Source organism: Rhineura floridana, chromosome 20, assembly GCF_030035675.1.
Source record: "Rhineura floridana isolate rRhiFlo1 chromosome 20, rRhiFlo1.hap2, whole genome shotgun sequence".
Taxonomy (NCBI): domain Eukaryota; kingdom Metazoa; phylum Chordata; class Lepidosauria; order Squamata; family Rhineuridae; genus Rhineura; species Rhineura floridana.
Window position 1 is genome coordinate 17,382,739 of NC_084499.1, and position 15,176 is coordinate 17,397,914.

The following is a 15,176-nucleotide window of genomic DNA, read 5'->3' on the forward strand; positions in this document are numbered from 1 at the left end:
GAGAGAAAAACTTCTCTCTGTCCACTTTCTCACAAACTTTAAAACCAAATATAATGTGCTTCTCTCTTCCTTGCTCTCTCCCGTAACTTCTGTCTGGGCCTGGCAAGTGACATAAGCAGCCCTCGGCTATTTCCCAGCCAGCCCGCTCTGCTTAGGTTTCTGACCGCATTGTCAGGTAAGTCTTCATGACTCACCTGTCCGACGTACAGGCAGGTACGCTGGGTTTGACCGGGCTCGTGGGGGACGGGTGCTCTTGCTTCTCAATGGTGAGCCTGACCAGCTCCTAATCATGAAAAACAGGACAAAAAAAACAAACCAAAAAACCCTCAGTCAAAGGCCACCGTTATGTTTTTATCCGCTAGGGAAACTTCCCCTGCCACACTTCAGGTTTGGGATTTTTCACACACACCCCGGCCACCTTCACCCTATGCCTTGGACAGAGGGAAAACAGAACAGTAGAATTTTAGCGTTGGAAGGGTCTCTTAGCGGTCATTTAGCCCAACCCTCTCCCCAATAAAGGGTCTACACTACAGGATGCAACCACAACATCCTGAAGAGAAAAAAAGACAGCTGTCTAGCCTCTACTTAAAAAAAACCTCTGTGCAATGGAAAGCCCACCATCACCCAAAGCAGTCTCTTCCACTTTTTTAACCTTTTATTTTGCTTTTAGTATTAACAGTAACAAATACAAACATTCATGGTATGACATAAGATGCAGATTTGTGATACATGAAAAAGAGGAAGAATATGTTTCTTTTTCTTTCTCCAGTAACAGGTAACGTTTGTACGTTAAAGATAATGTTGTGTGTGTGTGTCTCAACCCAGCAAGCCTCTCCATAAAGTTGTGTGAGCAATTGGGGCTGTAGACCTGTTTGGTCCAGGTCTGGCCCACCGCATGAACCCACACCACTGCCCATAAAAGTCACCCTCCACATTTAAGGGTTCAGACCCCTACGAAGTTTTCTCTAAGCCAAAGACTGCAATTTAGTTTCCGAAGAAGGCCTTTAAATTAAAAAAAAATGGCCAGAATGCATTGGGTTACTTTTAAAATAAAATCCGTATTTTTTACCCCCCAGCATCTTGAGACATCTTTTGTTTTGGGGTTCACCTTGGGGGCTCTCTAGTTTTTTGCACTTCCAACAAGGTCAAAAGCAGTGCATGCCCAGTGAGCAGATATTCACAAGGAACAGCCCTCTCTGTGCAGACTGGGGACTTTCTGTCTCAAGCAGGCTGCAAGGGGAAGCAGCCCCTATTCACTCTACAGTCTTAATTCTGATATCTTATCTACCGTGATGCAAAATAAAAAGGGGGAGGGGCAGGGATTAAACCAAGGCTTCCAAGCAAAGGTCTGCTGCGTTGAAATGACATGTATTTGTTTCATGTGAACGCAAGACACAACCAAGAGGAAAGGAGGTGCCGGAGAGAAGAAAAGTGGTCTGGAAGAGGTGGGCAGGACTTTTCAGAAATGGCACCAGGACCGAAGATTGGGCCCGGTGTGTGTGTGCAGAACTGACTCTAGAAGGCCAGTCATGTGCCCTGAAAATTGTACATGGCCGGGTGGAGGTGGTGTTTAGCTGTTGGGAGGGTTAGGGGAAAATGAGGGCCTGATAGGGAGGCCTGGAGGGCCACATGTTCCCCACACGTCTGCCTTAGCTCAACCCTTTGTTCCTGGGCCCTGCTGAAAATAGGTCAACAAGCACGCCTGAGCACACGTGGCTCAAACAATCACACGGGATTTTCCTGATTATCCCTGACGCACTGCTCTCCCTCTCCTCTGTTGTCTGCCCCGTGTCGAATTTTGGATTGTAAGCTCCTTGGGGCATGGACCTGTTCTTGCACTTGGTAAATCATCATAAGCACTGATGTCAATAACTATAATGATAACAACAATAATTTAAGCAGAGACCTTATCCCCGTCTGCATCTGTGTTGGAATTGCTTTTAAAGATATTTTTAAGCTGTTCTTTTAAAAAAATGTTTTAAGGCTGTTTTTTTCAAATATGTTTTGTTTTTAATATGTTTTAAAGTCTTTTGTTTTAAAGATATTTTAGAGTGCTTTTAGTGTTTTTGTTTGTCTTCTGGGAGGAAGGACGAGATAAAAATTTTATTATTATTATTATTAGTCTCAAAATCTCTGCACAGTTTGAACTTCTAAGGAAAAAGAGTCTGTTTGCTTTTGTTTCTAAATCAGTATAACTGGTGTTAATAGCTAAATGTGAAGGGCAGAGAAGAGAAATTCATTTCCCAACACATTGAAACTGCACGACCACAGAAGCCTAGGGGATTGGTTTCATTTCCGCATCAGGTTTCTGGCGCTGGAAACGTTAGCCTAAGCCCAATGGAGACTTGTAAAAAACTAAAAAGACAAAACAAGAGACAGCTAGTTATGACAAAAACTGTAGGTAGCCTGGTTGTTTTGGGGTCTGTGACCATTTCGCAGGCGTAGGGAATATGAGTGGGTCATGCAAAGCCCCCGGATAATATTTCTCTTAAAAGGCAGCCTGTCTCCTCAACCAGACTTGGTTGGTTAAGTGTATTGCGGTATAAATATAAGCAACCCTTTGTGAAAATTCAAAACGGGAAGGTGGAGGAAGCTGAACAGGCTCTGCAACTGTAGGAGGCGTGAGTTCAGAGTCCTGCAGGCATCTTATTCTTCATGCAGGGCAGGGGTGGGGAACCAGTGGCCCTCTGGCTGTTGGTGCTAGACTACAACTCCCATCATCCCTTACCATTGGCCATGCTGGCTGTGGGAGCTGATGGGAGCCTCACTACTGCTACCATCAGTTTTGAGAGATGAGCCTGTTCTGACGCAGGGGGTCTGAGGCAATGGAGTCTGGTCCATTAGGACCAAGGGGGGCACTGCCCCACCAACCTCCATCTCCCTTCAACCAGCCTCCACTGCCTTCTAACTTACAACCAGTCCAGGGGGCAACCCTGACTGTCAGCTCCCTCCTCCTATATCACAGCATTGCCTCTGTAATGCTCAGCAGGGAGAAGGATGAAGATAAAATTAGAATTAGTTGGTTCAGCCAATAATTGGCTCCGGCTCCACCTACTCTTTGGGCTCACTGCCTTCCGCCCCACCAGTCCCAAAGGGCATCAGCCACCGCTGGCCTGAGGTGCTGCCAGAGGCGGCGAAGAGGACCCTGTACCTTGACTCCATCCAGAACGGCCTTAATGACCCCTTTAACCGTATTCACCACCTCTTTGTCTTCAGAGTTCACACCCTCCAGCATCACCTGATCAGACCAACGAATCAAATTGCCCAGGCTCTGGTACACACGGCTATAGCAGGAAGTGATGGCGGAACTGTAGGGGTGAAAATATATGTAGATGCATTGGTGAGAAGGGAGAATGCACACAGAGAGGTGTCTTCATAAAGGGAAAAGTGTTGGCAAAACCCTTTGTTACAACATAATTTATTCTGATGTACAACTCACTCCTATCCCTGACTTAAATGCATGTTAAAATTTTGAATTTATAGTTAATACACAAGTGAAGATAAACTCCTATCTTGGAAACCAAGTTCTTTGTGGAACGGTTGAAAAAAATAGTGCTGTCACTACTCAGTTCCTTCCTCACGGCACCCCCTGAATCTTCGGAACAGCCTTCAAGGGGCAGCCTAACAGTAAGTGTCATACAGTAGCCTAGCCTCAAGGCTACAAAGACCAAGCAACAATGAGGCAGTGTGGCGAAACAGTTAAGGTGTTGGACTGTGACCTGGGAAACCAGGGTTTGAACTCCCATTCGACTGTGAAGATCACTGGGTGTGACCTTGAGCCACAGTTGCTGTCTTCTCAGTCTAACCTACCTCACAAGGTTGTTGTGGGGATAAAATGGGGATAGGTAGAGCCATGTACACCACTTTGAGCTCCTTGGAGGAAAAGGTGGTATGTAAACGTAGGAAACAAATAATAAATAAATAATTTGCAAAAATTTCCTGTGGAGACTATGTTTCACATGCCGCTTGAATTTGCTGGACTTAAAATCTTCCCCCTTCCAGCTGCACAGTCTGACGAATGCTCAGTAAGGAAACAGGTGTTTAGTCAGGTCTCCTGCATTCTGAAAACAGCACCCTGTGGTCACTGTCCAGGAGAAAAAAGTAGAAGTGAGCAATTCCTTGCATCAGTTTTGCTTCCTCTGCTGTCAAGACAATACACTTTGGTTTCAGATGGAATGAGGGAAGAGGAAGGAAGAAAGAAGCGTATTCAGTCACACGTGTTAGGAAGGCAACATGCAATGTTCCCGAAGGCCATTTTTGCTATGAAAGGGCCGTAGCTCAGAGGCAGAGCATTTGCTTTGTGTAAAGAAGGTCCCTGGTTCAATCCCCGATGGCATCTCCAGGTAGGGCTGGGAACGTCCCTCTGCCTGAAACCTGGAAAGCCACTGCCAGTCAGTGTAGGCAATACTGTGCTAGTTGGACCAAGTGGGCTGGACTCAGCACAAGGCAGCCTCCTACGTTCCTGTGTATTAGTTTGAATTGCTGCCCTGGGCTCCTTCTGAGAGGAAGGATGGGATATAAATTTAAAAAACAAACAAACCATAGGTGATCATACTTACACGCACATGGTTTATATTTATGCTTTAAATGTGTTGTAAGTTGCCTGGAGACCTTCAGGCAACAAATGTATAATAATAACAATAACAATAATATCTAGATATTACTACTACTATTACTACCATCCCCACCCCCACCCACCCCAAGTGAAACCAAGCCCTATGAGGAGAGACTGAAAGAAGAGAAGACTGAGGGGAGATATGATAGCACTCTTCAAGTACATGAAAGGCTGCCACACAAAAGAGGGCCGGGATCTCTTCTCGATCGTCCCAGAGTGCAGGACACGGAATAATGGGCTCAAGTTGCAGGAAGCCAGATTTTGACTGGACATCAGGAAAAACTTCCTAACTGTTAGAGCCATACGACAATGGAACCAATGACCTAGAGAGGTAGTGGGCTCTCCGACACTGGAGGCATTCAAGAGGCAGCTGGACAGGCACCTGTCAGGAGTGCTTTGATTTAGATTCCTGCATTGAGCAGGGGGTTGGACTTGATGGCCTTATAGGCCCCTTCCAACTCTACTATTCTATGATTCTATGAATGCAAAAAGCATCCTGCTGGATCACAATCCAGCAAAATATATATGTATGTCTTGCAAATTGTTGCTTGGTCTTTGTAGCCTTGAGGCTAGGCTACTGTACAACACTGAAAGTTAGGCTGTCCCTTGAAGACTGTTCTGAAGTTTCAAGGGTGTAGCGAAGAAGGGCTCAGTAGTAAGAGCACTGGGGGGGTTGGGGGGTGCTGAAGGCTTCAGATTTCTCACCTAAATAACCTTGCTAATCCAGCTGTTGGAGAAACAGGGCATTCAAGACTTAAATTGGTGGGGTCGGCAGATGATGGCAGACAAGGGTCTCCAACAAAGCTGGTTGCAAAAGATCACAGGAAGAGCTGCTCATCCCGAACGCAAGCATTTCGAGCACCAGGTGGAGGGCTTTTGTCCAAAACGCAAGTGATCACTGAGGCTCAAAATATTACCTAACTCAGAATATGCATTTGCCTACCTCGACATGCAACACAAACCAATTTTCCCGCTCCCTAAAAGTTCTTTCGTAGAGATCCTCTATGCACACAGTGAGAAGGCTTTTTGAGTGTAAGCCTATTTTTAGTCCAAGCCCTGCATGCCAATTAGTGCTAACATGGAGCTAAGCAAATTCTCCCGAAGAGGTATATTTAAGTCTTCAGGGATAGTTTGGCAAGCCCTGTGACACTCCGGGACCTGGAAGCAGGGGGAAAAGCAGCTGTGCAGCTCCAGAACGTATCTGACCAACTTCTGGGAAGTGTCCCAACCGCAGCAAACAAAGCAAAGGGCTTTATTATAGGCTCTGATAACTACTGCCCAGCCTATGTTTTCTTGACCTCACTAGGGCCACATTCATCCTTGAAATCATTAAGAGCTGAGGCCTCAAGGATGGCAGCAGTGAGATTTGCAGGCATTCAGTTGTTAACCACACTGTTGTCTTTCTGGGTGGTTTTAGCTGGCTGATTTCTTAGTGATTGTGATCATGCATGCATGTGGTTGGAAGGAGGTGGGGTTTCTGCCTGCTGCTTTTAAAATTAGCTAGATTTTGTATTACAATGCACTGCTTGTACTGTAAGAGACCTTTTTGTTATAGGCGTCTAACAAACAAACAAACTACAATAATAATAGGAGGAGGAGGAGGAAATTTTGGGGGGAAAACCAGGCCTCCTTTTCACAGATGCCTCTAAGTCAGCCTTCCCCAACCTGGTGACCTCCACATGTTGTTGGACTACAACTCCCATCGTCCTTGACCATCAGCCGTGCTGGCTGGGATTGATGGGAGAGAGTCCATCATCATCTGGAAGGCACCAGGATGTCGAAAGAGATGCCTCCTATGGGGGGGAAAATACTTGACAACAGCAGGAAGCTTTGCAGGATTTCTCAGTTTACACACACACACCTGCATTCCCACCCAACCCCTTAAGTCCTGATAAGGTTTCGTTCTCATGACACAATTCAAAATCCTCATTCAACACAAAAACAGCTGCTTCAGAAGGGAGGGGGAAACTCTGAAGGGCAGTCACTGGAAGGCAGGAAAAGATTCTTCCTTTTAAGAGCAAGCTGGAGAGTTTAAAGAGGAAGGAATTGTGGTGCCCTCCAGGCAGGACAGAGACACTTATGTCTGTCTCTATAAAACTGTACACATGCGTCTATTTCCAGAGGGGAAGCTGTGTTAGTCAGTGCAGAAAAAACCACAAAGTGTCTTGTGACACCTTAAAAACCAACACATTTAATATGCCACAAGCTTTTGTGGACAAGCGTCCACTTCATCAGATGCATGAAGCTGCAGGAACACCCAGGCACACACACCTTAGGTGGTGGTGGTGGGTTTGTAAAAAATGAGGTCAAATGGAAATGAAATGCAGATAACGATAATTACAACAGGTAACAACCAGTGTCAGACCCGTTGATGAACATGATGAACAGGTACATTAATTTATGGTTTCTATCTGGTGAGACGACTGTGGCTCTGTAAGAGATTGTCTGGCTTGCATGCAGATGGTCCTAAGTTCAATCCCCGTTGTCTTCAGGTAGTGCTGGGGGAGCTCCCTGCCTGAAACCCCTGAGAGCTGCTGCTGGTCAGTGCAGACAGTGTCAAGAATAGCTAACTTTGGTCAAGCTGAAATGGGTCAACCAGAGAGAATTCTGGGAGTCTGTGGATCCCTGAGACACCCTACTGGGGGAGATCCGCAGCTCAGTGTCAGACAGACAATTTGCAACCTTGCAAGATGATGCAACTGAACCTTAGCTGTTATCCCTTATTGGCTTCCTGAGATCAAAAGTCAGGAAGAGTGGGTGTTGTAGATCAGGACCCCTGGGTGAGGCTGTCTAGCCCCCTTTCAAAGGCTTCAAAGGAGTGGATCACGGCAGGGGCAGAATATGGCTATTTGCCTCCCTATGGACTGAGAAACTCCATAAAAATGAAGGATATTTCTTCATTTGTTGTTCCCTATTTCCATCTACCTCAGCGAAAAGCCGTTTGGGGACCAGGCTATTCTACTGTAAGTATAGGATCTTAGCTTAGAAAGCTCTTTTGACAGACAGTACTGCGCTATGATGGCCCAATGGCCCGGCTCTCTTATTCTCTGAACGGTCAGGAACTTTAAAATCCCACACGGGCTTGAAAGAAGCATTCGCTGCATCTACTACACCCAATCCCAACACATGCCTTGTACCCCTTCTCGATGAATTCCACCGGGGCACAACTCACCTCTGCTGAATCCGCGGGTCTGCCTGGACCAGAGGCAGGATGGCCTCCAGCACTTTACTCGCAGATCCCGGCAGCATCTCCAGCACTTTGCTGTCAATCGCCATTTTGTCAACAATGGTCTTAAAATAGCGCAGAGCGCTCACAACGTCCTTCTCTTTCTCTTCCAGCCAAGTTAGATTCTGAGGAGGAGCCAAAGGAAGGGAGGGGGGGAAGGAGAGAGAAAGTAAAAAAAGAAAGAGCTGTCAAAAAAAGGTTACTGGGTTGACCCATTTGGTGGTTCCCAAACTTTTTTCCTCGCTGCGGGCCACTTGAGAATTGCTGATGGTTCTTGGCAGACCGCTCAGTGATTTTCCTGCCTGGTGTAGCAATGGTCACGCACAGTACTAGGTGCTGTGTGATTGTTAATTGCATTTTCATGGCTTCTTTTATTTCTCACGTTGTATGACAATCTGAATTCCAACACGGTCCAAGAAACTAGTGCTGTAATAACCACCCAGCAGTGCCCTAAAGGAATGGTCGCTTTCTCCCCCACCCTGAAATAACAAGGAAGAATTTTTGGGAATGCTTTCCTGCAGCAATTGTTACGAACCAAATTGTGTACGAGAGAGAGGCTGACCCAGAAATAGGTCTGTGAAAGTTAAAGAGTGTTCTTTTTTTTTTTAAGAGCTCTGATCAGGGCAGGGGCGTTGTGTGTGTTTTTTGCCCCAATACCCATGAACTTCAATTTTATTTTTGGTGACTCCAAGCTTTGCTTTAGATAGATCCTTCCTCGTCAATGGTTAGCCAGGCTTGACCCCTAAAATAAACACATACAGAGGCAGGGCAAGTAATACAGAGTCTGCTCTGGAACACCCATGTTGGCTCTGTAACAAATCTTGGGGAAATCTCCTGTCTGCCAGCTTTTGCCACCCGCCTTCCCAGGCTAATGCTACCCTCTCCTGCACTGTTAATCTAATCATTTGTATCACATCTGACTAATCAATTGGCTGGAGACAATCATTAAAATGGATTAGAAGCAAACCCTGCACAAAGACTGACAGTTGCGCAAATCTCTGTTTAAACAATTGGCCTCATAAATAAACTCATCCAACACTGCCTGCCTGCCTGTCTCTTTCAGGATCTCCACCTAGAGCAGCAGCCTGGGGCCAGATTCTGACACAGACAGAAGGGGAGAGAGCTGGCCAGGTCCCTTAGACCAATGGCAGCAACAAGGAAGGGTACAGGAGACCTAAGCACCCAGCATCATGTTCAGGTCTCAGAGGAGACCCACTGAAATTAATGGACCTAATTTAGTCATGGCCACCAATTTCAGAGAGTCTACTCTGAATATGGCTAATGTTGGATGCAACCCCACGCCCATCAGATTGGGGGGCTCTCAGTTCAGGGCGGGCTCTGGAATGCGATGCCTGGAGCACCTATATAAGCCTATTCCCTTCCCTGAGGAACTGATTCCCTCTATGCCAGGGATCTACGCCTCTTCTTCCCACACAAGCTGGCCCATCAGTACCAGCAATGCGCCTGGAGGGAATGCACAGAGACCCAGCTCAGAGCAGGCAGCAAACCTGACCTGCAAGCTTTGCGACCTACTTGGGTCTATGCTGCAAGGAAGCTTCCTTGGCAGACCTCCTGGCTTCCGCTATTCCCTGCTCAACTTGTCTGCTTAGACGCCTCCACTGCACCATCTTCTTCCCGGGGGCTCTGCCTGTTTGGGAGCTTACCTTGTTCACCACCTTCTCGGGAGTCTTCACCACGAGGTCAGGCTGCTTCCCTTTCTTGGAGGGCGTCCGCTTTATTTTTGGCGAGTGGAACTTGTCCATCAGCTTCATGGTGAATGAGGACAGGTGGGAGCGCTGAGAGTCTACGAAGAAGAGGAGGGGAGGGGAGAACCCATGAATTCATTCGATTGAGCAGGAATCCTGCTGGCACCAGGTAACACGCCTGTAACCGAATCCATCAAGTGTTTATTACGGTCGACCGGTAATGAAACAAAGGCAAAATGTAAAGTAATGCAAAATCACAGCCTTTGCAGATACGATTAATTATTAAAAGGGGCAAATTAAGAACTAACAATCACAGCTGGTCTAAGAGAGTTCACAACATTCAGATAGGAGCAAAGGAGGCTGCCTTATATCAGATCAGACCATTGGTCCCATTTAGCTCAGTACTGCCTACATTGACTGGCAGTGTCCCTCCAAGGTTTCATACAGAGGCCTCTCTGATTCCTACCTGGAGATGCTGCCAGGGGTTGAACCTGGGACCTTCTGCATGCAATGTTGATGGTCTACCACTGTGCTATGCCCCCTTCCCAATTTATATACATCTAGCCATGCGTCCAGTAACAGATTTATTAGATCCCTTACAGTCTAATAACATGTCTCCATGAGGCTAGGCAGAGACTGTTGGTGGACGTGGAGGTCTCAACCTTTACCAAATTACACTTCCACCACATGTGATGAAAGTCTCCTGGTTCTTTCCGACATTCCCAACATCCCTTTGGGTAATTATGATTTGTTTTACTCTTGACTTCTTAGCATTATTTTTTAAAGAACAATTTCCCCCTTATATTCATATTTAAGGAGCACCTAAAGCTCTTCATTTGAAATGTGGTGTTGGAGGAGAGCTTTGCGCACACCATGGACTGCAAAAAATACAAATAATTGAGTGTTAGAACAAATTAAACCAGAACTATCACTAGAAGCTAACATGATGAAACTGAGGTTATCATACTTTGGACACATAATGAGAAAACATGATTCATTAGAAAAGACAAAATGCTGGGAAAAACAGAAGGGAGTAGAAAAAGAGGAAGGCCAAACCGGAGATGGATTGATTCCATCAAGGAAGCCACAGACCTGAACTTACGAGATCTGAACAGGGTGGTTCACGACAGATGCTCTTGGAGGTCGCTGACTGATAGGGTTGCCGTAAGTCGTAATCGACTTGAAGGCACTAACAACAACAAAGCCCATTATTCCAAAGGATCTTCTGAGTCCTCAGAGATATGGAATTTCCTACGTGTATAATTCATTCTGAGGCACAGGATTTGGGTTGACTAGAGGCAGAGTTTTATTTTTCTGGTTTCAGAAAAAAAAATGAGGCAAAGAAAGCATAAGACAATGAGGTGTGTGTGGCAATGACCGTCTTGCAGCTAGATGACTTGCAGTCAGCCTCGCTCTCGCTCTCTTTCAGCCTAATCTACCTCACAAAGTTGTTGTTGAGGGTAAGTGGAGGGAGGGGACAACTATGGGTTGCAGCCAACTTAAACTCTACTCAGAGCAGACTCATTGGAAACTGATGGGCATGACGAATTTAGGTCAATTCATTTAAACTTACATTGGATGTCCATGGTTGATGAGAACAATGGGCAGTAGCCAATGTCAGTTCTACTCAAGAGTAGGCCCATGGACATTAACGGGCATGGCTCACTTGTTGTTATGTGCCTTCAAGTTGATTACGACTTATGGCGACCTTATGAATATTTTTTAAGATAGATTCATAGGGTTTTCATGGTAAGAGGCATTCAGAGGTGGTTTACCATTGACTTCCTCTAAGCCTATGGCACCCGGGATTCCCAGGCGGTCTCCCATCCAAGCACTAACCAGGCCAGACCCTGCTTAGCTTCTGAGATCAGACGAGATCGGGCGTGTTCAGGGCAGTATGGCCGTAGGCGGCTCACTTCTTAGGTTCCTTTAATTTCAGTGGGACTATTCTGAGTAGAATGCAGTTCGATACAAGGTAGGACAAAACTGCTGTATTTTGAACTGTGGCAACACGCCCTGTGATGTCAATCAGGGTGAAGGGAAGGTTAATGATGATGATGATGATGATGAAGAAGAAGAAAAGGTATCTCACATTCTGTTTTTCTAATTTACACAGCACAGACGATTGGGTATCCAGGTAATTATATGGGGGGAGGGGGGCACAGAAGCCAAAATAATTTGGAACAGGGCCCAAAGGCACCTTGAAAGAAATTCTGTTCAACTGGCTGCTTTAAATAATAATTAATAAAAGGAAAGGGGGTGGAGAGAGTATCATGGGAGAGCTTTCACTTCCCCGCCCCTCGTTCCATTTGAGCTATTTTAAGTCTTGGTGCATTTTTGTGGCTCAGGGGGTCTGCTGCGGCCCCTGCAAAACGGAACTTTTGCGCCTCTAGGCAGATATTTTTAACCATTTAAGCTGTGGCGTGAAACAGGCCCAGCTGCTTTCACAGCGAGCCACTTGACATGTATTTTGAGCAAACAGCACTTTTAATAGTGTAGGCAGAAGGGGCTTGCGGGTTGTGGGGACAGGGAAGGCAGACAGCAAACAACCAGCTGGCCTTCAAGTGCATTACTGGCAAAAGGCAAATAGTTGCTCTCTCCGATTCTTCTGCCTGCTCAAGGATGTGACCGCTTCGGTTATAAATCACTCTGGCCCTTATTTTTCTATCCGCCTGCAGTCAGGCTAGGCAAGCGGAATCTACTTTGGCAGAGGGTTGGGCATTACCAAGAGTCTGAAATCTCATTTTTTGCAGCAAGTTATAGCTGTAAGGTGGGTGGCTGCCCTTCAAATAAAGAAATAATAGATTCCAAATTTTGAAGTAACCTTTACATAAAAGAACACAGGATGCTGCCTTATACAGAGTCAGGCAAATGGTCCATTAAGCTCAGTATTGCTTACACAGATTGGCAGTGGTTGTCCAGGGTTTCAGACAAGGAGATGTTCCCAGCCCTATCTGGAGATGCCAAGGATTGAACCAGGGGCCTTCTGGGTAAAAAGCAGATCTTTTTTACCTTCCTCAAAGGATGCCAGACTGGGTGGTTGTCTGGGGGCAATTCTCACTCACCATAGTCAACCAGGTGAGTAGCTATTATTATTGTTGTTGTCGTCGTCATCATCATCATCATCATTATTATCAACAACAACAAATGTCCCATCTTTCTTCCAAAGGAGCCCAGGGTGGCAAATGTGTCAGTACCAACACTGAACAATTAAAACTTCCAAAAACAGTCAAAAAATCCTAAAAGCAACCACCTACTCTAAAAACTAGTAATTTCAGGGTGTCCAGGGACAGATCTTTCAGAGATCAAATACCTGGGCAAACAGGAATATTTTTAAATGTCTCCTAAAAGTTAATTATGCTATGTTCAGCATTTGAGGCTTTTCTTTGTGTGCCCCCTCCAAGGGAAGTATGGAAGGTAGCGACATGAAAACCGGCCATTTCAGTGGTGGCCCCTGCTTATGGAATGCTCTCCCCAGACAGGCATGTCTGGCACTACTATTATCTCTCTTTAAGCCCTAGGCAAAACATTTCCCCAGGCATTCGGCTCTTAATTTTTGGAGGGTTTAGAGGGCTTTTGACGTATTAGTCTCTTTTTGGAGGTGGGTTCCATGTATTGCGTTTTTTAACTTTGTACTTGTGTTATTAAAGCCAATCTAAAACTCTTTTTTATTTTACGTTGCTTTGGATTCATTTTTATGAAGAAAAGCAACTAATACATTTAATAAAATAAATACATAATGAAGGAGACTGATGCACCTCACTAGGGAGGGCACTGCTCAAACAGGGAGCCATCACCAAGAAGGCCCTGTCATGGATCACTGCCAACTGGGCAATCCCCAGTGCCGGAACCACCAACAGGGCCTCCTATTTGCATGTCGTCAATTTAGCTTCAGTGGCAATGGCCAACAGCCAAGAGGGAACGGAGTCTCCAGTTTGTCTATGTAGTTCCAAAGCAGACGTTTTACCGTCTAGCTAGCTACCCAAACCTAAGTAGTTTTACATCGCCACAGGGGAAAGGAGATCGTTTTGTCCCAAAAGCATCTGCTTTGCATGCAGAAAGTCCCGAGTTACAATCCCCACTGGCATCTCCAGGTAGGACTGGGAGAGACCCCCTGCCTGAAACCCCAGAGAGCCACTGCCAGTCAGTGCAGACAATACTGAGCTAGATGGAGCAATGATCTGAGTTGGCATAAGCCAGCTGGATTCTTCCTCAGTTTTAATACAAACAGCCAACACTTTCAGGATGCTGAATTTGGTGCCAGAGAGCAGATTCTGCACTCGTGGTGTAAAGCCACAAACGGACAGGGCAAAACCCAGAGTTGGTCATCTCAAAGGAGACAGAAATGCAGACAGCTGCCCTGCAGAGCTGCTGAGTCATACACAAGACTCAGTAGCCCCTATTTGTCTCTCTGCAGTCCTGGAAAGTACAAACTACAGCCTGGGAGAAAAAAAGGCTTTCGCACTCCATGCACGCATGCACACCTTGCAATACAACACAACTGCAATCCACAACCGACTTCTGCCTTGTGGAAATACACATTCAAGGGTGCCTGCAGCAGACCACCATGGTTCCCTTGTGAAACTCCCTCCCTGACCGCAAAAAAAAATCTTGCATTCTGAACGCTCACCTTCACTTTCTTTTGCTCTCTTGCTATAACAGTAATAAATGGTTTAAGTTCAGCCTTTGACACTCATGCTTATGTACCTCCCCAACCTTAAAAGAAATCACAACATGAATCCTGCTCCACGTGTTTCTGATCCAGAGAACAGTGAACCAAAGATGCTTAGAACATAAGACTTGCAATGACCTCAAAGGCCATGAATTTGTCAAATCCCGTTTGATCAGCTATCCAAGCTGGTGGTTGGATGATGATGATAATAATACATCTTCTTGGACTGAATGCTATAGTTTTGACAGCGCGCTGTGTGAAGGAGTGCCGCCTCCTTCTGCCTGTCCTGAAATCTTCCAACATTCACCTTTGCTGGATGACCCAGGTTCTAGCATTATGAGACAGGGAGGAAAACCTTCTCCATATCCACTTTCGCTGCTTTGGGCATCATTTCATACACCTCTAAGCAAGCCGTTCCAATCCCTCTCAAAATGGCTTTCCAAGGGCACCTGTCCCCTAACATTCCATCAGCACAGATGCTTCCTGCTCAGGAGATTTAAAAAACAAAACAAGCCGCCCCCCCCCCCAAGATCTGCAGACTTTGCTTCACCCTGTCTCTGAGAGCAAGCCTAACACATGCGTGTCCGCACAACCCTTGCTGATTTCATCTGCTTGGCAAAGAGAGACGTGCCTCGCCAGGCTAGGGTTGAACACGAGCCATCTGCTGAGTCACTGGTTTTAAAAGCGTGCCTGGCCACAGGCCGGCACATGTCTGATTCCTAACCCCCCCACACACACACACACGAGAGAGAGAGAGAGAGAGAGAGAGAGAGAGAGAGAGAAATTCCAGGCAAGAGCGCTGGGAAACTGCCATTGGGCCCAGAGAGCAGGCCCCGAGCGCCAGCCCTTCCGAGTCACCTCTGGCCTCCAAATGGCTCAGATTGGTCGGGCACATTTCGACATGCCACTGGGCGCTACAATAGGCTTGAGCAAAACTTCTGACAGTTGGACAAGGCA

General features: G+C 46.2%; 1 protein-coding gene and 1 non-coding gene across 6 annotated transcripts in view; both read right to left on the minus strand.

Moving 5' to 3' along the window:
- The window catches only part of RAPGEF1 (Rap guanine nucleotide exchange factor 1), a 114,042-nt gene that overhangs the window by 50,901 nt on the left and 47,965 nt on the right, over positions 1-15,176 (minus strand). For all 5 annotated transcript variants that reach the window (XM_061603859.1, XM_061603858.1, XM_061603861.1 and 2 more), the window contains exons 2-5: positions 9,506-9,645; positions 7,788-7,966; positions 3,152-3,308; positions 195-283 (exon numbers count right to left, since the gene is read on the minus strand). In XM_061603859.1, coding sequence (XP_061459843.1) covers positions 195-283; positions 3,152-3,308; positions 7,788-7,966; positions 9,506-9,645 — 565 coding nt within the window. The remainder of the gene's footprint in view (positions 1-194; positions 284-3,151; positions 3,309-7,787; positions 7,967-9,505; positions 9,646-15,176) is intronic.
- Positions 11,338-11,456, minus strand: LOC133374040 (5S ribosomal RNA). The gene has a single exon (XR_009759799.1). It is a non-coding gene; the product is annotated as a 5S ribosomal RNA (ribosomal RNA).